At 36.7% G+C, this 24,386-nt stretch overlaps 1 protein-coding gene across 1 annotated transcript in view; it reads right to left on the reverse strand.

Annotated features, from left to right (window-relative positions):
* Window positions 1–201: 201 nt before the first annotated feature.
* Window positions 202–24,386, reverse strand: part of LOC131073609 (26S proteasome non-ATPase regulatory subunit 8 homolog A) — a 54,916-nt gene continuing 30,731 nt past the window's right edge. The window contains exons 5-7 of the mRNA XM_058010075.1: window positions 3,193–3,456; window positions 1,339–1,450; window positions 202–745 (exon numbers count right to left, since the gene is read on the reverse strand). Of these exons, the coding sequence (XP_057866058.1) occupies window positions 605–745; window positions 1,339–1,450; window positions 3,193–3,456 (517 nt within the window). The 3' untranslated portion in view covers window positions 202–604. The remainder of the gene's footprint in view (window positions 746–1,338; window positions 1,451–3,192; window positions 3,457–24,386) is intronic.

Here is a 24,386-nt window from a genome sequence, read left to right on the forward strand (position 1 = left end):
TTTTTCTCAATTACGTTCACCTCTTTAGAGGTCAGAAGAAAAATACATGTTATGTTACAAGTAAAATTCCCTGTTTATGCTCAAAAAATAACGAGATGAATGCTCATTTTAAACAAAAATATGATTCCAAATAAGCAGAAAATGTTTCAAAAATGTTGGGCAAAATACGATACATGAAAAAAACCTGTTAGCCAAGTGAGGTGACCGAGATTTTGTTCAAACTTCCATTAAAAAAGAGAAATCCATCGATGATCTTAGAGAAGCAGTATTGTCTGTGTTAAAGCAATCTAGCTCCATCAAAATTGACATAACCTGGGAGTTGTGCACTACCCATCAAATTAAACAAAACTTGTTTTAAGCATATAAAATGATCTAATCAGAACACAATTTCTTTAAAACAATTATGCTCTTAAAGAAATTGCAGAAAGGTAGAACTGTGCTTCAAACAGATGTCATTGTAAATCAACTTGAGATACAAACAGTATCTCATTACACAAGAAGCAAGTGATTTTTCTGTCAAATCTTAAAAATGCCGACGTTTATAAAACTCGATTAAAATAAATAATGAAGAGCCCATGTGTTAAACTGCTTGATTAGATTGGTCCTACACAATCCGTTCCAGTTCTCTTGCATATCCCAGTGTTTGATTTATGAGCTGCAATGAAGGGATTTCTTTACATGGAGCAGACTCTTTCACCTTTTGAAAATATACAGAGTCATTTCTTATCTCCCACTCAGGATGCTCCTACACAAAGAAAGAATCAACATAATTTAGTATGCTTCTCACAAAGTATTTCCAAGATCATCTGTCTAAGCATTCATCGTTGTCTCATTCAGAAGAAAAATAAAACATTGATGGGCAGAAGTTGCAGTTCAAGAGACACCAACTATCAACAATTGAGAGAAACTACAAATATTTTGAAGAAAAATATATGATCGTTTAAAATATCAAGTCATATCTACAGGGATGATAAACACATTAAAGCAATATCACTAAAAATAATGCAAGCCACCCAATGGCAAACATGTAATAACCAAAAGCTTCATGGTATAAGAAAGTATGTCTCCTGCAGATCAGTTTACATGAGGGAAAGCAAGATGTGATACTGCCTTCTACCTTTCAGAAAGAAGGATAATCTCAAATATTGAGAATATTTTATTGGAAAATGCAGGAAAGAAGGAAAAGGGAAAATGTCCTCCGAATATGTATTATTTACTTTTTTAGATAATATCAGCCAGTTAGTCATAGACAATTCAACTCTATCCCTAAAATATTAAACTCTTCTCCTAGCAAATGAGATTTTGAAGTCTTAAATATATCTAAAATTCTAGGCATACTTCTCTGACATATTCCTCCAATTCCTCATCAGAAGTGAACATCAAGATTTGCTTGGCATGTTGTAGCGATAAATAGTCATATGCCTTCTCACTGCAACCTGCAATTTCATCTCTGCGTTAAAAGAAACATAAAATCCATTAGAACTTACTAAACAAAGATGTCAACCATTAAAAGGTATTGAGCATCGAAACATATCATAATGGAAATATATCTATATTTGGGAACAGTGCATATTCTACATCATTAATCTAAAGAACATAGGCATTAATAAAAGAAGGCAATACAGAAATTTAATGCATAAGCTTGTATAATAACCAAGCATGTTTCTTTATGTTTTTAAACTCTGAAAGTTACTCTCTCAAGGAACAGACAGCTAGTAAGGAAGAAAGGGAAAATTCCACGTTTCCAGGATGTGGGTGGTTAACAGTTAACACTTCACATACCATGAAAATATAAAAGAGATGTATAAACTTTTGTCTGTAGCATGCTTATTTTCTCTAAAAATCCTCTTTTATTTATATACTGAGAGATGACATACATAATTATGGCTTCTATCTATAGTTGAGAACACTGCATATTCTACATACTTAATGTACAAAACATATGGCATTAACAGAAGAAGATCACAAAAACTTAATTCATATGCTTGTCTAATAACCAAGCATGTTCATTTGTGTTTCTGAACAGCGAAAAGTCAATCTTTATCAAGTACAGACATTCACAAAGGAAGAAATGGAAAATTCCATGTTCTAAGTCCTGGAAAGTTTAACTTCGCATACCATGAAAGTGAAAAAGAGATGTATAAAAAAATCTCTGTAGCAAGCTTATTTTATCTTTATAACCTCTTTTATTTATTTCAATTTTTAGTAATGGAGGCATAAATACATCCAAAAACAAGTAAAGACCATTCAATATTCATAAAGGCATGCTGCATAACCTATGATATCAGGAAAAGAGAACTTCAATTTATCAATCAAATTGTAGAAGAATGAGCCCATGGAAATGTCGTCATACCAAGTTATCAACAACATCAGGAGCGGAAAATGATTAGTAGCTGGCAAATTTCAAGAAGCTGGGGATATTACTATATAGACGTCAAAATCAATATGTCCAGCTTGCTCCATAGATGAATATGTTTTACCCTGACAGCCTCCACTAATATACTGACTACATTGCTAGTTTGCAACTCATTAAGAGTTTAGTATTGAATAGACAGATACATCGCAACTCATTACCAAAAACATTAGGACTAATTATAGGTAAATACTAAATTGTAGAAAATTTCTCTAGCATAAAGAAAAGTCATCATATGCATCTGCATCTAAATATTGACAGAAAGTAAACTCAATTTTGTAGTTGTTTATAGAAGTAACAATTGCAGCTTATTCTGACACCTTTGAAGGAAGTCTATCAGTCTTCTGGTTTCTGCATACCTAGGTTCTTTGCATATGTATACATGCCAGCTGCCACAAAATGCTACTCTTAAACTTTATCTCATGCTCAAATTTAAAGAAAGAATAATAGGAGAGAGAAAAAATAGTTCAGAAATATTTTAAACATTCACTTCCACGCAAAGATGAACATAGGTAAAGATTTGTTCAAATTTTGAAAGGGGCGGTGATGGAAGAAATTGGGTAAGTGTGGCCTGCATCAATGTTTATCTTGTTTCCTTGACAGAGTTACCAAAACCATGAACAGTGCAAGCTTATGAGTTTTCTTTTGCTGTAAAGTTTCACCCCTTTTTCAACACAGGTATGAGAATGGAAAATCATGTTAAAAGATCAAAGAGAGTGTATGCTAAAGAAAATTACTGATACATGATAACATAGATATATATATATATATGCATATACCTGACAGTCTTAGCAAGAAGATCCATGAAATATACATAGGTTTCATGTGGGACAGCCTGTCTTGCACTTAGAACACGGTTATATGCACCTTCCATGAAAGATTGTTCTAATTCAACAGCATGCCTAATGCATGCATTATCAAGAGCCTCAGGTGACAGTAGCTCAAGCTCTGTGTGAAATTCAGCAATCCTGTTCTGAACCAGTAGGCGAAGTAGATTAAGCCCCAGAATTGGGAACTCCTCAGTAGATGGCAGAAGAATGCCTCTGTATCAAATCAAAGAATGAAAATAAGCAACTGAGTGATCGAGAACACAGACCAAACATGACTGTATTATCAAGATGGACATCAAAGTAAGCATACACACAGTTCTCCATAGAAACAGAAGCAGAAAATGTTATATAAAATTGTAACAATTCTGAAGTTCTCGTTCATATAATAGACAAAAGCTAGAGTAAAATCATAAAATGTGCAAACAAATGATCTACTTTTGGAGAAACATTCAGAGCATCATATGCACCAAAAACACTTCATACTAACCCAGAACAGCCAATCAACAAATATATTCTTACTACAAAACAACAATAAAAAGTGAAACAACTTAAACGAACTGCAAGTAATGATCTCGGAGACAAAACACCAGATAATGGTATTTAATATATAACATAAACTAAATTTTAATTCAGATAATTTATTTCCCTGGGTTCATCTTATTAGAATATTTAATTATATTTTAGTCACCTATATTTAGTTCCTTGTTTAATGGTCATTTAGTTCTGCTATTTCTGTGGACGTTGAGATTTTTGCTCTTTTTTGGCACCATTTATGCTGTTTATAAATTCCGAGGCAAATTTGCTGGCACAAAATTCGGGGTGCGGAAAACGAGTCACCCAGAAAAATCTGAGACCAACCTAAAAAAGCTCTCGAAAAACCCACCAAGAATCTGAAAACAGAATGCAAATCCGACGGCTAAAAAATAGAGGCACGGAAAACGATGCACCCAGAAAAATCTGACGATGACCCAGTTGAGGTCTCAAAAAACCCACCAAGAATCTTCAACCAGAATAAAATTTCGACTTGAACTGAAGGGTCAAAACCCTAATCGAAAATTGCAGAAACCCTAAGAAAATTTTCAACCTGCAAAAAAAAATCTGCTCAGGAAGAGAAAAAAAAATCTGCTCTTTTTAAAAAAAAAAAATAGTTTTAAAAAAAATCTCTTCGATATAAACTTCGAAAAATTTTAATAACAAAAAATTTCGAAATTTTTAATTTCCATGCTCTGATACCATGAAAAATAAATTGAATGAATGATTCAATAATCGGATGATTACATTGAACGATATACACACGTATATATAGAGGTTACAAGACGATGTTCTATAATTAGAACATAACGTTAAAGTAAAAGATTAAAGAGCTAAAAGCTAAATTAAGCTTAGAAGCTAATTAACTAAAAAGAAAAAGCTAAATGCTAAATAAAGCTTAAAAGCTAATTAACTAAAACGCTAAAAGACCATTAAACAAGGAACTAAATATAGGTGACTAAAATATAATTAAATATTCTAATACCCTCCCTTAATGGTCATGCTATCTATCACACCAAACTGCCCTCTAAATTTGAGAAACTTTGCTGGGCTCAAGGACTTGGTGAGGATATTTGCAGTCTGATCTTCTATAGGAATGTACAGCAATATCACTTATCCATCTTCAACATGCTGGTGGATGAAATGACAATGAAGCTCCACATGCTTTGTCTGCTCATGGAAGACTGGATTTTTGGCTAATTTTAGAACCCCTTGATCATCACAAAACAAGGGAGTAGGTCCTGGCTGAGACATTTGCATGTCTGCAAGCATCCTACGTAGCCAAATTGCCTCACATGCTGCCTTAACAGTTCCCCGATACTCTGATTTGGTCGAGGAAAGAGCTATTGCCTATTGCTTCTTGCTGGTCCATGTGACTGCACCTGTACCCAAGCTGAAAACATACCCAGAAGTTGACTTTTTGTCATCAACACAACCTACCCAATCTGAGTCTGTAAAACCAACCAGCCTAGGATCTTTGCTTCTGCTGTACAGAATGCCAAAATTAGGAGTGCCCTTCACATATCTAAGCACACGCTTCGCTACAACCCAATGTTCAACTTTTGGGGCTGACATGAAACGAGAAATATAGCTCACAGCATAACTGATGTCAAGTCTAGTGGCGGTGAGGTAGATGAGGCTGCCCACTAGTTGTCTGAATGAAGACTCATCCACTACAGGTGAATCTGATTTGGCTGATAATTTGAGCCCTATCTCCATAGGTGTAGATGCAAGTTTACAATCTTGCATTCGAAACTTATCTAGTAACCTCTTAGCATACTTTGACTAGAAATGAATATGTGGCTATCAGTCTGCCAAACCTCTACACCAAGACAATAATGGAGAAGTCCCAAATCTGTCATATCAAAATGTTGACACAAATTTTGTTTCTGCATGATCAGATGTGCTGCATTGCCAGTAATGGTGAGATCATCAACATAGACTACTAGAAATAGAATATCATCACTAGTATGTTTGACATACAAATTGGGATCTGAAGGACTCCTCTGAAAGCCTTGGTCAATCAAGTACTTATCAATTTTGATGTACCATGCATGAGGAGCCTGTTTGAGGCCACAGAGTGCTTTGACTAGTCTACATACCTAGTGTTCCTTACCGGCAACCTTGAAACCTGGAGGCTGCGTCATATAGACTTCTTCCTGCAAATCACCATTGAGAAAGGCACTCTTGACGTCCATTTGATGGACTTTCCATCCAAATTGAGTTGAGAGAGCAAGGACAAGCCTAATGGTACTCATCTTGGCTGTGGGAGCAAATGTCTCCTCATAGTCGATGCCCTCCTTCTATGAAAACTCTTTTGCCACCAACCGAGCCTTGTACTTATCAAGGCTCCCATCAGCTTTATACTTGACTTTAAACACCCATTTGCAACGAATGGGCTTCTTTCCTAGAGGAAGATCGGACAATACCCAAGTGTTGTTTTTCAGAAGACTATGTTGCTCCGCTGCCATAGCCTTTTCCCATTCAGGTACACCTTTAACCTCTATATATGTTTGAGGCGCATAAATATTGTGAATGTTGGCCATAAGAGCAAAATTAACTGTGTTGCTTGCTCTTACCTCTAACTGATCTACCCTCAATGACCTCATCATCATGAACATCACCAATGGTCTTGGCCCACCACTTAGGCCGGAGAGTAGAAGTACCAACATCTGCTGCAGAATGAAGAGTTGCCTGGAATATCTGGAGCAAGCTCCTCTAGATGTGGATCGAGAAGATCCTAAGGAAAGTCAGGGGGTGCAATGTCATGCCTGGGAGACCCCACAACTTCAGAGTCAACTAAATCCCTCCCATCAGGTGGAGCTAAGGGAAGACGAACACCCATACTTACAGCCTTTGGAGGGTGATCCTCAGTGCTCAAATCAGGAGAGGAAGGCTGAAAAGGCCCTCTTTCTTCATCAAATACTACATCTCGACTGAATATGAGGTGATTAGTGTCTATATCAACCAGCCGATATGCCTTGTGGTTGTCATTGTAACCGATGAACATCAATTTCTGACTCTTTGTATCCAGTTTGGTGCGCGTCGCATCTGGAATCCAAACATAAGTTGTAGAGCCAAAAACTTTCAAATAGTCTGATTTTGGGCTGCTTGCCAGACCAAGCTTCCTCTGGAGTCATCTTCTTAACGGCCTTTGTGGGAGATAGGTTCAGAAGGTAGACTACAGTGAAGACCGCTTCCGCCCAAAAGTGTTTTGGAACATTTATATGCTCCAACATAGACCGAGCCATCTCAGTGATTGTACGGTTCCTGCGCTCAACAACACCGTTCTGTTGTGGGGTGTAAGGTGCGGTAAGTTGATGCTTAATGCCATGTGATGCACAAAAGTTGGTACACTCTGTAGAACAAAATTCCCCTCCATTGTCGGACCAAAGAGTGACTATCTGACAGCTACACTCTTTTTCCACTAAGGCCTTAAACGTTTGAAACATGGTGAACACCTCTGATTTCTGCTTAAGAAAATAAACCCACATGCGTCTGCTGAAATCATCAACAAATAATAGAAAATACCTGCATCTAGTGACTGATGGAGTGTTCATGGGACCACAGATGTCTACATGAACAAGTTGCAAGACCTTGGATGCTCTCCAAGCGTCTCCATCTGAAAACGGAGTCCTATGCTGCTTTCCAGTTTGACACGCTCCGCAAACTCCATGATTCTGAGTTTGAATCTCAAGTAATCCTATGACTAGATCCTCTCGAACCAACTGAGAGAGATAGTGGACATTGAGATGCCCATATCGCTAATGCCAAAGAGTGCTGATGGAAGTACTCCTAGCTGCCATGGCGAGCTCCTGAGAACCATTAGAATCAACAAGTCTATAAAGACCATGATCCTCAATACCAACTGCAACTGTAGTGTGAGTCTCCCTGTCAACAATGCTGCACTTGTGCAACCCGAAGACGACATCCAGCTGTGGTCAATGTTGCATAATCTGACTGACTGATAATAGATTGAGCTTCATACCAGGTACAAAGTATACATTGAGGAATATTAAATCCCTCCCACCAAATGAAATCTGAACGTTGCCCTTACCGACAACAGTATACTCTTCGCCTCCACCAAAGATCACTGAATCAGTGAAAGGCATGTACTTTGTAAACCAATCCCAACGATGTGTGAAATGTCGAGAGGCTCCACAATCAATGTACCAGGCTGATGATTGAACATCACCAGAGGAGGTTTGGGCCATGAACGCATAGAAGGCAGATTCCTTCTAATCAGGGTGCGTGGCAGAATTGGCTTTCTGCTTGGACCCTCCCTGTTTGGATTGTTGGGATGCTATCAATTTCCGGCAATCTTTCACCAAATGGCCATATATATGACAATAGGAACACTATAAGCTCTTCTTTTTGGAAGACTGCTGAGGATGACCTTGACCTTGTCCTTTCTGCTAGAAGGACGGAGCTTTACCCTTGTACTTATGCGTAGCTGAGGCTGTGAAAGCGTGTTCAGTGGATGAATTAACGCTACTTCCAAACTGCTACATCCATCGATCTTGTTGTAGCAGCTTGTTGCAAAGATCAAGAATTGATGTTCATCGGCTACAGTGACAACCACAAGGCATATCGGTTGGTTGATATAGACACTAATCACCTCATATTCAGTCAAGATGTAGTATTTGATGAAGAAAGAGGGCCTTTTCAGCCTTCCTCTCCTAATTTGAAGAGATTTTTTTTTAAACTGTTTTTTTTTTAAAAAGAGCAGATTTTTTTTTGCAAGTTGAAAATTTTCCTAGGGTTTTTGCAATTTTTGACTAGGGTTTTGACCCTTCAGTTCAAGTCGAAATTTTATTCTGGGTGCAGATTCTTGGTGGGTTTTTTGAGACCGCAACTGGGTCATCATCAGATTTTTCTGGGTGCATCGTTTTTCGTGCCTCGATTTTTGAGCCATCGAATCTACATTCTATTTTCTGATTCTTGGTGGGTTTTTCGAGAGGTTTTCTAGGTTGGTCTCAAATTTTTTGGGATGCCTCATTTTCCGCACCTCAAATTTTGTGCCAGCAAATTTGCCTTGGAATTTAAAAACAGTTCACAATTTCTGCTATTTCTGTATGTTGGGATTTTTGCTGTTTTTTTTTGGGCACCATTTATACTGTTTTAAGTGTGCAGAAAATTTTTGAAAAATAAATCGAATGAATGATTCAATAATCGGATAATCACATTGAACGATATACACACGTATATATAGAAGTTACAAGACGATGTTCTATAAATAGAACCAGTCGTTAAAGTGAAATCAAATAAGCTAAAAAGCTTTAAAAGCTAAATATAGCTTAAAAGGCTAAATAATAAAAAGCTAAATAAGTCGACTAAAAAGCTAAATAAGTTGACAACTAAGATGACTGTTAAAAATAGATGATGACCATTATAGAAGATATTAATATTATTTTAACACCCTCCCTAATGGTCATCGTACTCAATACCTTACAAAAGACACTGCAGGTGTTTTGATCACAAATACAAAGAACACTCTGCTGCTACTGAGACCCTCCCAAGATCTGCAGAATGTAAATGACCAAGAGTACCAAAAGCCATCCAATCTAATGTAGCCTTCACACGCGAATTAGAGATCTGGCACACACGAATTACTGAAGCTTGAAACCATGATTTTGAAGAAAAAATCAACAAACCCTTTTGTAGAAGAGTACCAACTCCAAAACTGACTGCAAGATACCACAGTTGTAGATGTTCGCCCTGGCAGGTGCGACCCAAACCGACTGCAACAAGTTCGATTTTTGAGGAGAAAAATTGATAAAAACCAGAGAACTTCGCGAATCACAAATCCCACTCGAACTTCACGTATTACAAATGATTTTTGAGGAAAAAATCGTACAAACCAACAAACAATTTTTGAAAAAAAAATCGTGAAAACCTAGAAATCCCACGCAAGCTTTGCGGATGATAGATAATAATTTTTAAGGAAAAAATTCTAAACCCTGAAATAGGAACCCTCGAAAAGAGAATTTACGATTTTGAGGAGAAAATCGAAAAACCAAGAAATCTGAGGTTACAAATCATCGTTTTTGTGGAAAAAAAACGGTAAAACCCAGATAACTACAATCTTGCGTGAATATCGCGGATTATAGATGAGATAATTTTTAAGGGAAAATTATGAAACCTACGAACAATTTTTGAGGAAAATATCGTGAAAACCCTCCCATAATTTTTTGTGGAAAAAATCAAAAAATCGACAGACAATTTTTCAGGAAAAAATCGTGAAAACCTTGGGACCTATAAGACGAGGTCTAGCCTAAATCAATCTGATCAACGCAACGATATTCAGATATCGTGAACATCCACTGTTTCCAGGTGTTGTGGCAGTTGTTGAACTTTTGACTGTGTTCCAACATGATGTTGGTCAAAGATGCCATCACGAAAATGGAGGTTGAACGAGGTCAACCTAGTGAAAGCATGAGACAGAAGAATCTGATTCAAAAATCAAAATAGAAGTAGCTGCACAAAAAATCTAAAACCCTGGAGGAGAATTCTAGCACGAATTCCAAGGCACGAATTTCGAGGTTTGGAAGAAACCCAAAAATTAAAAAAATTCTACAATCTTAAAACAGCATAAATGGTGCCCAGAAGACAGCAAAATTTCCAATGTCCACAAAATTAGCAGAAATTGCGAACTGTTTTTAAATTCCAAGGCAAATTTGCTTGCACAAAGTTCAAGGCAAGGAAAACGAGGCACCCAGAAAAGCTCTCGAAAAACCCACCAAGAATCTAGTAAAAAAATGCAGATCCGACAGTTCAAAATCGAGGCACAGAAAATGATGCACCCAAAATAATCTGACAACGACCTAGTTGAGGTCTCGAAAAACCCACCAAGAATTTGCAACCAGAATAAAATTTCGACTTGAACTGAAGGGTCAAAACCCTAGTCGAAAATTGCAAAAACCCTAGGAAAATTTTCAAGCTGCAAAAAAAAAAACCTCCAAGTTGCAGGCCCGAAAATCTCCAGAACCCTAAAAAAAACATGAACTGCTGCCCAGCACAAAGAAATTCGCCTACGAACTAGAATCCCTTGAAACCCTCAAAAAGCCTTCAAAAAAACAAAATCGGTTTTTTATAAAAAAACAACAAAAAAAAATCTGGAAAATATTTCAAAAAGAAGGCCATAAATTTTTATTAAAAAATTCGCCAAACTTTAAAGAATCCCATCAACCCACTCTGATACCATGAAAAATAAATTGAATGAATGATTCAATCAAGCTTGAAAAACTCGGATTTTGCAATAACTCGGCAAGGCCAAAAAAATTTAAAAACTCGGGACTCGCCAAAACTCGGCGAAAAACTTGGCAAAACTCGGCAACTTTATCGAACATTTGAAAATACATTTTTTTTTTTATATATAATTCAAAAACACACATTTACACCAAATTTGTATAACATATATGATTTCCATGATGTATAAATCAAATTCTTTTGGTAATACATAGCAACAAATGCAAGTATCATAGCATAAACCAAAAACCAAGTGCAACACATGAATAAGAGTTCAATACATATCAACGTATCATAGTGACAGACTCATAGAATCATAGACCACAAAACAAGAACCTCTGAAATTTTGATTACATATCAAGTTCAAAGTTTGGTATCAATGAAAATAAGAAATCATAAATTGCGTCTACAACTAAAGCTCAAAACAGATTGTGGTTGTTGGGTGGGTGGTGCTGAAGTAGTGGCAACATCCTCAACACTAACAAGTGCCTCTGCTGCATGATCAGCCTCCTGCTCCTCACGTGCTGCCACTTTCGCATCCCATTCCTCTCCTGCCCTCTCCAACTCACTCAGCTGCTCATTAGTAAAGAATGGATCCAAATCATTATCAACATCATCAGGAGAAGCAACCCATTCTGCTGCATATGGATCAATGTCATCCAAGTCAAGTGCTTCATGTGAACCTTGCCCTAGCACCTTCTTCTCATGTAATCGAATGTTGTACCGCACATAGACAAGATCATTCAAGCGTTGTTGAGTCAACCTATTGCGTTTTTTTGTGTGGATGTTCTCAAAAACACTCCAGTTGCGCTCACAACCAGAAGCACTACAAGGCTGTGATAATATGCGATGGCAAGCTTTTGAAGATTAGGCGTTGTGGCACCATAATCTTCCCACCACAAATCTGCAAGGATACAAAATGTGATTTATAACTTGTAAAGATTTCAATAATCTTAAAGAGAGAAATAAATGGTAAAAATTAAACATATGTTTTTTTTTACCTGGTCGTAAGGTGGCTCTCCTACGTTTGCAATCAGGTGAAGAAAACAATTCCCCTAAGGCCTTCTTATAGCTCTGCAACTCATCAAGTATCAAGTCTCGAAGGATCTCATCATCAACTAATCTCCGAATGCATGTGTCAAGGCCAATTCTAACCTCTGCATCTGCTCTGAGACTCAGAGAGGAAAAAAACTTGGGATTCAAGAAGTAGGCAGCAGCATGAATATGTTGGTGGAGTTGATGGTTCCACCTCCGATCAATTATGCGCCATATGGGTTCATACTTGGTCTTGTTTGACCCATACAAGTGTTGAATCGCCTCTTTGGCCTTATCCATGGCCTCGTATAGATACCCCATGGAGTTATGATCCCCATCCACCATTCGTAGCACCCTCACCAACGGTTCCGACACCTAGATATAAAAAATCTAACAAAATCAGCAGATTGAAATATTAGAAAATTAAATAATAAATCATCAATTAAAGTTTCAAAACTTACATTGATGATCTCCTCCACTATCTTGGCAAAATTAGTATCAAAAATGGCAATCACAACCTTCTCTACTTCAGGCTTTGTAGCATAAGGACTCCCCAACCATCTTTCACTCACGAACATCCGCTTCAGGTTGGGCAATTTAGCAAGTATGCTCTACAAGGTGAGGAAATTGGTAGCAAAGTGTGTGACCCCCGATCGCACAAGATCCTTACCTTCAGTGTGCTCTCTCATAAGATTTAGGACCCATGTGTGATTGTAGATGTATTTGGTGATATTCCTTCCATCTTCAACCAATTTCTTTATCCAACTTAGTTTCCCTATGTCCTCAAGGAGCAAGTCAAGACAATGGGCAGCACAAAGGCTCCAAAATAATGTCGGATGTCTAGCCATTAGAAGTCTACCGGCTGCCACATATGCAGCTGCATTATCAGTCACAACTTGGATGACATTCTGCACTCCCACATCCATCACCACCTCATCCAACATGTTGCAAAAGGTCTCCGCATTTTTCACTTCATTGGAGGCATCAATTGATTTTAAAAATACTAACTGTCCTCCTGAAGCAACTAGAAAGTTGATGAGTGTCCTATTCCTACCATATGTCCATTCATCAGAAAGAATGGTGCAGCCATTCTTTTCCCAAATAGTCCTTTGCTCTTCCACTAATGCATGAGTGTTTTGGACCTCATCCTGCAATAACGGTCCACTTACCTCGTAACGGCTTGGGGACTTGAACCCCTTACCTGCCACAGTCAACGCAGTGACCAATTGGTCCCAAGATGGACTAGAAATAGCATTGAACGGAACATCGTTGTAGATAAAAAATCTAGCACACGCCACCTTGACTTGTTGGTGAGCCTCTTTATTCCATGCAGTGCCAAGCAATCCAGGTTGTGCACTAGGAGTGTTACGTGGAATAAAGAAGTTTTCCATGTTGCTGTCCAAAGTTCCCTTTGCTCGTATCCGTGGCCCAAGGGAAGAACCAGATGTCCCCACATCTGTATGTGACCCTATGGAACTCAAATCTGCCATTGCCTCTGCTGTTCTCTTTTTTGTTGCCTTCCTTTGATCATATGCTTCAAGCGTTGCTATTGCATCTCTCGTAGCCTCTTCAATACATTCCGTACAGCTTGTGGTATCTCGACATTGAATTTTTGCAAGGTGATATTTGAACCTATTAATGCCACCTTTTACAATTTTTTTGCAATGGTTGCAAAAAACATCTCCTCGTTTTGGACCTGGTCTCCCATGTTTCCAACAAGGCTCTCTCTTTTTGCCACCAACTTTAACTATAGAAGCTGAATCCATTTTCTTTCAAAAAGATGTGGAAAAGAACCTAGCAAAAGAGAGACAACATTTAGAGATCAATAACATTGTTAACAAAAAAAATCACGAACATCCAAAAATTACAATGATTGTATAACTGTATTTTATTTATAGTCATCTATTAATAGATGACTATCTAAAATTAAATTTTTAATTGGTTGTGTATTTTTTTAAGTTTTTAACTTCAAATTTAAATTTAAATGAAATACTTTAATACACATTGACATTACACAGTTGACAGTCATTTCAAATGACTATGTATTACACAGTCATTTCACAATTGACTGTGTAATACACAGTCACTAATTACAATGTACATTAATGTATTACACAGACATTTGAAAATGACTGTGTATTCCAAAGTTCCCAGACTCGGACTCGGCTCGGACTCGGCAAGGCCGACTCAACTCGTGACTCGGCTATGACTCGGCAACGACTCGGCAATGACTCGGCAAAATTAAAAAAACCTTGAAATTAAGAGATTTTTAACAATTTAAAACTTGTTTCATGTACCCATTATTGAATAAAGCCCAATTATAATGTGTGCTAGCTTGTTATGCCATGAAAGGCATGCTGGTAGAGTATCTACTTGTTTGGGGCTTTTGTTTAGTATTTTCTTTGGCCAAATTGAAATTTTGGGAGCACCAACATGAGACATCATGAACATCTTCACTTGGAAATTGTAAGGAATGCTTGTGTATGGTAGCATTAAATAGTGTGCTTTTTGAACTTAGGTTTTACCTTGGGACTATAGTTGACCTTGGTCTTTCTTGGACCTGTTAGTTTTTAGGCTATATATATGTTGGATGGAAGGGGGAATTGTGAGGCCAGAAGGGTTTGAAATATGCTCCTCAGAGACATGTCCCTTGCCAAAAATAACCTTGTGCCCCATGGGGGGATTTTTTGGGATGTGGGGATAGGTAGGAAATATCCCCAACTCACCCCCTTTTTTCAAAATTTTAAGAAAAATCCCTGTTGTGAGGTACTCACACATCGCCCCATTGCAAATGAAGACCCCCACTTTTTGCTTTCTAGGGTTAGCTCTTTTAGTTTTGTTGTTGGTCGTTTTAGTGTCTTAGCCTTTGCATTAAAGGGATTGAGTTTCTCAAAGGTCATCAAATCAGGTGGATCTCCTCAAGGTGGAGTGAAGGAGGTTAGGTCAGTTGAGTGATTAGGGGTTATTTAGATCATTCCTAGGGTTCTTGTGTACTATCTGGTCACGCTTCAAGTTGCTAAATCAAACCTTGGTTGAATGCATAGTGTCCTCCTAGGTCCCATCCCTTACATCATGGTCAGAGTGAACTCGCCTTAAAAGTCTGGAATGTCATCCTGATTCTGAAATGGCCTGAAATTTGACTAAGTCTGGAAATTTGAAGGATCCTCCAAAAACTAGATTTTGCATTATAACTCATGGAGGTCCGAAACCACTCTCAAACATCCTGACAATATATATGGAATATAACTTAAAGTATAAGAAAGAGAAAAGACATAAGGAAATGTCACTTATACTTAAATGTTATATTCCATATATGAATCCTGACGAACATACTAACCTGTCAAACAAGTCAAAACATTGACCTGTGGTGGCCGAGTTTTGGAGCTTGGACTCGGCGAGTTTTGCCATAACTCGCCTGACTCGCGAGTCAGGCGAGTTATGGTCAAAACTCGCCGAGTCCGAGTCCCGAGTCAGCAAAACTCGCCGAGCTTGGCTCGACTCGCCAACTCGGCGAACTCGCCTGACTCGCGGCGAGTTTGGGAACTCTGGTGTATTCACAGTCATTTAAAATTTTAAAACATAGTCATTTTAATTGACTGTGAATACATAGTCGATTAAAATTTAAAATGACTGTGAATTCAAAATAAAACAATACAATCAATTAAAATTAATAGTAAGTTACTAAGTGCAATACTGTAATACAAAAATGAAAAGACAAATACAAAATCACAATAGTTTTTTACAAAATACAAATCATACAAAAATTAAAAACAAATACAACTTCGAATTTTGCTGCAAATGCAAAAAGATCTAAGAAAAATCACGAATAAAAACCTGGTCGCGTGTGCAAATGCAAACCCTACTGGAAATCGCGTGGCATTTTTTGCCTGCGTTTTTTGCCTTCCGGAGTCGCGCGAAATGGAATAAAGACTTAGGTTTTTTTTTTTGCCTGCGACTTAAGTCGCATTTTTCTCGCGTTTTGTGCCGCGTTTTTGGGCGGGTTTTGGCGATTAACGGCGAGTATTTGTCAATAAAATCGCAGCGATTATATGAAAAAATCATGCCGAGTTTTTCTGCGAGTAACTCGCGCGCCATTAGGGCTCGCGATTACTCGCGAGTTTTCTAATGGCTTGCCGAGTTTTGCAAGCTTGGATTCAATAATCGGATAATCACATTGAACGATATACACACGTATATATAGAAGTTACAAGACGATGTTCTATAAATAGAACCAGTCGTTAAAGTGAAATCAAATAAGCTAAAAAGCTTAAAAAGCTAAATATAGCTTAAAAGGCTAAATAATAAAAAGCTAAATAAGTCGACTGAAAAGCTAAATAAGTCGACAACTAAGATGACTGTTAAAAATAGAAGATGACCATTATCGAAGATATTAATATTATTTTAACACATCTTTTATAGCCCTACATGGAGATCTCCAAAATCATGGTAAGTCCACCTAGCGATTTCACATAGCATGCATCAAGAGGGCCTATAAAGGAAACGTACAAAGGAAATTCCTCCTTTTCTATTGCTATAGGAATTTGGGTCATTGTGCCAATCATAGATAAAAAAATGCACCAATAACTCGCAGAAATTGTCATTACTCGCATGCAAAAACCGATGGCAAGTAACTCATGAAAATACGCATTGCCAATTTTTAAGCAAGCTTGCGGCAATTTTTTGCAGAAAACTCGTCAAGAATAGTGCGATTTTTTTCCAAAAATCTGCAAAAGACAAGTCAAAATGAATATAAAAATACAAGCATGCTAAACATTAATATTTATAAAGCGATTTCAGGGCATTTTGCAACACGACTTACAAACTTGAAGAACAACTAGGGTACAGTGAAACACGATGAGAAAAATTAAAGTTTTGGTTTTGCTGCATGCGATTGGTATTAGAACAATATTAAATAATTATTAGTAGATAAGACTTACAATTGTAATAAAGTCATCTTAGAAACAAGTATTTTTTCTTTTTTTTCAGTTCGCTATTTTTAGTGTTGGGTGACTCGTGTTATGTTTATCCTTTTGCATGGTTTTATCCTCTATTCTCTATATAAGGAGATGAGCCTCTTTGTAAGAGATATCATGTTATTAGATAAAATAATAATATTGTATTTTTACAACATGGTATTAGAGCAAGGAGTCATGTGAATTTACCAGTTGCAACGTGTTCGAGTAATTTTAGGACAATTATCTAATTATTTATTAATTAGGTCTTTTAATTGCTTTTTCACTTAAGCTAAACTTAGGTGCTTTATTTTATTTAGGTGTTATGCTTTTTTAGTTTGAGTTCACATAGAGGCACTTCTAGTTAACTTTTTTGGCTTGTAGTTGAGCTTAATTTAGCTCCTACCTTGCATTGCTTTAGTTCTTCTAATTTTAGGATTAGAGCATTTCTTGCTTCCTATAAAACAAGTCATTCCTTCATTGTAATTGCACCTTCAATATTGAATCTTCAATTCTTTTGTGCATTAATACAGAATTCTCTGACTATTATAGAGCATACAATCTTTGCTTGATCTCTTTGTTTGATAGGTATTTTTCTTACAAATATTTATTGGCTCTTGTGGTTGATCATTAACTTCTACACAATGAAAGTTGAAAATGGATAGTTGTTTCTGTAAATGTTATTCAATTTTCAATTCAAGATGCAAGTTATATTCAAGGTTATCTTTTCTTTCAAAATATGTGTTATATCTTTAATATGATAAATCTGATTATCGTTTTGTATGTTGCAGATGAGAGGAGTATTTATCGATTTCAATATCCTTCTCACAAATGTCAATTGATATATATATGTAAGCAAGGAGGATCAAGCAATGCCTTGATCGGTCATGTCTATGACCGATCAAGACATTACTTGATCGCACCTTTTGAGTTATCGTAGTATTTACCAATCGGTGTATATCACTTAACAAACCACCCGATACTTAATCGGCGAGTATATCATATGCAAGACAACCGATACTAATCGGTATGTATTAGTTAAGTCCGATAACAATTATCGTTTCACAGTTAATATATTAACCGATATTAATCGGAGTGCATTTGTTAAGCCCGATAACAATATGTTAACCGATATTAATCGAAGTGAATTGGTTAAGCCCAATAACAATCAGTGTTCATATGATAACCGATATTAATCGGTATTCTGTGCTAACCGATGATTATCGGTAGTTAAGCATTAATCGAACTTTGCAAGAATATATAAATTGAAGAATGATCATCAAATGAAGGAACAATAGCTTGAAGTCTTCATCATAGTTTATCGATAGGATAGATGATTGAATGAGAGACTTCATTTATCTCTCATTCAATCATTTATCTTACCGAGGCTATCATGCATTAACACTCCCTCTTAGCTAGGTAAGATAAATGAAAAAAAACATATCAAGCATCACAATTCAAATGATGGTTAGTATTCATTACATAATCTGACTCTTCAGAAAATCATATCACCTAATCACATGACATGAAATATCACCTAAACACGTGATACAAATGTTCATCACATCAATCTTGTGATGACAAGATATCACCTAAGCATGTGATATCAGTATCGCCTAAACATGCAATACTCAAGGATAAACATATGAGGATGATTAAATTCTCATCTTATCCAAGTTGTGGTATGTGCACTAACATTTTATACAAATGTTTTACCACAACACAATCATGGCACATCCATGACATACCAGAGATCCAACATGATAACTGGTTTGAATATCATAAGATCGTCACCTTATAATGTCTACATACAAGTGTTCGTCATCTTGAGAGATCGTCACCTCTTAGATATGAACCCAGGGGATAAAATCCAAAATGTCCTAACATGACAAAGAAGTTTACACATTAAACATCTTATTGATATGTAAATACAGATTACAAAGCAAATTACCTTTCTATCATACCTAAACCTTTTCTGAAGTGATCAACCTTCACTCTGGAAAGAGGTTTGGTCAGAACATCTGCTGTCTCATCTCCTGTACAAACATATTCTAATTGGATCACATTCCTATCTACCATATCTCGCACATAGTGGTATGGAATCTCAATATGCTTGGATCTGTCATGGAACACTGGATTTACTGAAAGTTTTATGCAGCTCTGATTGTCACAATGTATGATAGTAGGTTTCATAGGCTCTCCAAACAATCCCACGAGCAACTTCCTAAGCCATACTGCCTTTCGGTTAGCCATGGAAGCTGCAATGTATTCGGCTTCGATGGAACTCTGAGCCACAGAACACTGCATTCTGTTGATCCAGGATATCATGGCTGAGCCTAAACTGAAGCAACACCCTAAAGTGCTTTTCCTGTCAGTCACACTTCCAGCCCAATCTGAGTCTGTAAATCCGTGTAGGTCTAGATCAACTTTCTCATATTTGAGACCAAGGTTTATTAGAGTACCTTGTAAGTATCTCATAATGTGTTTCACTGCAATCAAGTGCATCTCCTTAGGCTCACACATAAACTGACTTAAGGCATTAACTGCATAACATATATCTGGTCTCGTATTTACAAGATACATCAAGGACCCAATCATTTGCCTATATAGAGTAGGATCTGAGGGTTGAGCTTCTGCTGCTGCTTCCTTAAGTTTATGAAGGTTTGTTTCCATTGGAGAGGTCATGGGTCTGCAGTTTAGCATTCCAAATCTCTTCAAAATGTCCATGGTATATTTACCCTAGTTTAGTATAATGCCATCAATATTTTGCCATACTTCCAAACCTAGGAAGTAATGAAGGAGTCCCAAGTCCTTCATATCAAATTCTTTAGCAAGGTCTTTCTTACACTGATCTATGAGGTGATCTTTTCCTGTGATTAACAAATCATCAACATATAAAATTAATATTAGCATATCACCTTTGTTTTGCTTATAGTAGAGATTAGGATCTGCATCATTCTTGGAGAAGCCTAACTTTGAGAGATAGGTATCAATTCTTTCATACCAGGCCCTGGGAGCATGTTTAAGCCCATAGAGAGCTTTCTTGAGTCTACACACATGTGACTCTGCATCATGAATCTCAAACCCTTCAGGTTGCTCTAGGTATACTTCTTTTGAAATCTAACCATTAAGGAATGATGTCTTAACATCCATCTGATGAATTTTCCATCCCTTTGATGCTGCAATGGCTAAGACCACTCTTACTAAAGTGTATCTGGCTACAGGTGCAAATGTTTCCTCATAATCAATTCCTTCCTTTTGAGAGAACCCTCTGGCTACAAATCTAGCCTTGTGTTTCTCAATGCTACCATCTGCAGTGTGTTTGATTTTGAAGAGCCATTTGGAGGTGACAACAGATTTCCTTGTCGGCCTAGGGACAATTTCCCAAACATCATTTTTCATAATGGATTGGTATTCTTCAAACATGGCATTCTTCCATACTTGATGTTTAAGTGCATCTGATACATTAGTAGGTTCTTCTCTTGAGAGATCATTCAGGAGAGCGACGTAGTTGGTAAGTTTGTTAGGCCTTTTGTTTTCTCTAAAAGTTCCTAAAGGGGCAGGATACTTCTGAGCTTCTTCTACAATTTTGGTGGCCCATAGTGGTCTTTTCTTGAAATTTTCTCTAGGTGGGTTTTGAGTTTCACTTTCATTTTCCTCAAGACTCTCCCTCTGAAGCTCAGGAGCAGGGTCTTCATCTATGCTAGGGGTAGGGATATAGACTTCAGGTTTTATTGAGCTTTGGGCTCTTTTGAAGGCTAAGTCTTCTTCAAAGATTACATCCCTACTTAGTTCAATATTCTTCTGACCAGGTATATAGATTCTGTAGGACTTAGAGGTTTCACTATATCCTACAAGTATTCCCCTTTTTCCAGAAGGCTCTAATTTTAATCTTTTCTCCTTAGGTACATGAATATAGACAGAGCACCCAAATATCCTAAGGTGACCGATATCTGGTTTTGATTTAGTAAAGACTTCCTCAGGGGTTTTATCTTCAAGATGGGAGTGCTAGTTGCTTCTGCCCAAAGATTGACATTTAGATTCTGATCAAGAATCATAGCTTTGGCAGCTTCTACAATTGTCCTATTTTTCCTCTCATCTACCCCATTTTGTTGAGGATTATAAGGTATTGTTAACTCCCTCTTAATCCCTAAATTTTTACAAAAATCTCTAAATAATTCTGATGTGTATTCCCCCCCATTATCAGTTCTTAGAGTTTTAATTTTATTTCCTGAGTAGTTCTCTGTTAATGATTTGAACTCTTTAAACCTATTGAGGATCTCTTATGATTCTTTACACTTCAGAAAGTAGATCCAAGTTTTCCTAGAGTAGTCATCAACAAATATTACATAATACAAAAATCCCCCTAAAGAAGGTACGGACATAGGTCCACATACATCAAAATGAACTAACTCTAAAATTTTACTTGTTTTCCTAGTACTATTTTGAAAAGCACTCTTAGCATTTTTACCCAGGGCACATCCTTTGCATGCCCCTGAATGATATTGCTTTAACTTAGGTAGGCCTGTGACAAGGTTTCCCATTGATGATAAAGCTCTAAAATTCAGGTGACCTAGTCTTCTATGCCAAACTTCATTAGCATCTGTAGTTTCATGGATTAGGGCTAAGTTGGGCTTTGTGCACAGCTCATACAAGTAGCCTTGTCTTTGACCAATGGTTTTAGCTTTCTTGATGGATGAATTCTTTGGCCAAGCCAACACTCTGTTGTCCATGAAGGTCACTTTGTATCCATTATCCTCTAGTGCTTATATGGAGACTAGGTTTCTCTTGATGCCTAGGACATATAGTACTCCTTTAAGTTGTAATGATATGCCTGACTTTAATTTGATGGTGCAGGTTCCAACTCCTCTGACTGGATGTGTGGAGTCATCTCCGATAGTCACTTCCTCATCATTCTCCTCTATCATGGAGTCTAGCACTTCTCTAAATCCTATAATGCGTCTGGATGAGCCATTGTCGATCACCCAGGAGTTAACCTTGTTTGATGCTTGGTTTGTAAGTGCTGAATAGAGTACATACTTCTCGAAGTCATCTTCCCTTTTAGATTTTCCTGTTTTGGCAAATGTGGCTTCTTGTTTGGCTCTTTCTGGGCATTTGGCAACATAGTGCCCAAATTTGTCACATCTGTAACATTGAATCTGTGAAAGGTCTTTCTTGAAGGTGTTCTTGCCATGACGGCCTTTTCTCTTCCTAAATTGTTTCTGCTTGCTTTTCTTGTTTGAGTTTGTATTTAGAACTTGAAGGTCTTCATCTATGTTCTTTTGTTTGATCCCTTTCTTATTTAACCTTGATTCTTCTTGGAAACAGTCTGCCTTTAGCCTATCAAATTTTGGAAATTCATCCCTTGAACTGATGCCTTGGGCAGATGTTTCTCATATACTAGGCAACCCATCTAGAGCAATGAATGTTAATTCTTTGCTTTGGATCTCATATCCAAGAGTTGCTAGTTCATCCCTTAGGGCTGATATACACATGAAGTAGGCATTGATTGATTCTCCTTTGATCATGGCTATGTGATTTATTTCTCTTTTTAAGGCCAAGGTTCTACTAGCATTGGATATCTCAAATGCATCTTCAAGTGCTTTGAACATGTTGTAGGCCATTTCATGTTTCCTTATGATGGGCATAATATTATTTCTCACCCCATCAACTATGATTTTGATGGCCTTTTCATTTCCCTCTCTCCAAGTTGTTTTGTCAAGTTCAGTTTCAAGTTCTACAGTTTCAGTTTTTACAAATGATTCGACTTTATTTTCTTTTAGAATCATCTGAATTCTAAACTTCCATGCTGAGAAGTCATCACCTCCTCTGAGTCTATCTTCAAATGTGATAGCGCTAGCCATTAGAAGAAATGTGATGTTGAATATATGCTTGTTTTGAATTTTCCACAAAATTGAACAGCCTCAGGTTCGATTTAACTATAGCTCTGATTCCATGTAAATGTTATTCAATTTTCAATTCAAGATGCACGTTATATTCAAGGTCATCTGTTCTTTCAAAATATGTGTTATATCTTTAATATGATAAATCTGATTATAATTTTGTATGTTGCAAATGAGAGGAGTATTTATCGATTTCAATATCCTTCTCACAAATGGCGATTGATATATATATATATGTAAGCAAGGAGGATCAAGCAATGCCTTGACCGGTCATGTCTATTAGACATGACCAATCAAGACATTACTTGATTGCACCTTTTGAGTTATCGTAGTATTTACCAATCGGTGTATATCACTTAACAAACCACCCGATACTTAATCGGTGTGTCTATCATATGCAAGACAACCGATACTAATCGGTATGTATTAGTTAAGTCCGAAAACAATTATCGTTTCACAGTTAATATATTAACTGATATTAATCGGAGTGCATTTGTTAAGCCCGATAACAATATGTTAACCAATATTAATCGGAGTGCATTGGTTAAGCCTGATAACAATCGGTGTTCATATGATAACGGATATTAATCGGTATTCTGTGCTAACCGATGATTATCAGTAGTTAAGCATTAATCGAACTTTGCAAGAATATATAAATTAAAGAATGATCATCAAATGAAGGAACAATAGCTTGAAGTCTTCATCATAGTTTATCAATAGGATAGATGATTGAATGAGAGACTTCATTTATCTCTCATTCAATCATTTATCTTACCGAAGCTATCATGCATTAACAGTTTCTGGCATAGTTCGTGGCCTGCTTCTTTTTAAGAAATCGCAAAGAGGTTTTATTCTAGAAATCACACTAAGATTCATCAAAAAAAATGCATTTTTTCACTTAAAATTGCATCACTTTTTTCACCTTAAAATCACGACCTGCTCCAAAAATTCATGCAATTTTTTTTATAATGTGAGTTTTCCAATGACAAAAATTTAAAAATGTGAGTTTTTATCGATTCAACAGCTAAGGGTTTACAGATTCACGACTAATTTTTATCAAAAAGTCGCACTAATCCTCAAAATCATGCAACGACTAGGGCACAGATCTTTTTAAGAATGAAATCATAGGTTTTCAAATTGGCACCTAGGGTTTATACCAATGTCTAAATAGGGCATGAATTTCAAAGCAATTATTTTGTATGTATGTGTTAGGGTTTGAAAATTTTCAATTTCATTATTTGACCTTTTAATTTTTTGATGGAAATGAAAATTTTGTTCATTAAATATTTGTAATGTCCCCAATTTTGATAAAGTGACAAAGTTAATTTAATTAATTAAGTTGTCCAAAAAGAAATATTATTTCAAAGGATAACTTAATATTAATTAATTTAGTTAAAAATAATCAAATTGAATAAAATAATATTTAACTGTCACTTTATTTTATCATGTTCATCTCAGCCTCAAGCATTAAATG

The sequence above is a fragment of the Cryptomeria japonica genome, chromosome 11 (assembly GCF_030272615.1).
Source record: "Cryptomeria japonica chromosome 11, Sugi_1.0, whole genome shotgun sequence".
Taxonomy (NCBI): domain Eukaryota; kingdom Viridiplantae; phylum Streptophyta; class Pinopsida; order Cupressales; family Cupressaceae; genus Cryptomeria; species Cryptomeria japonica.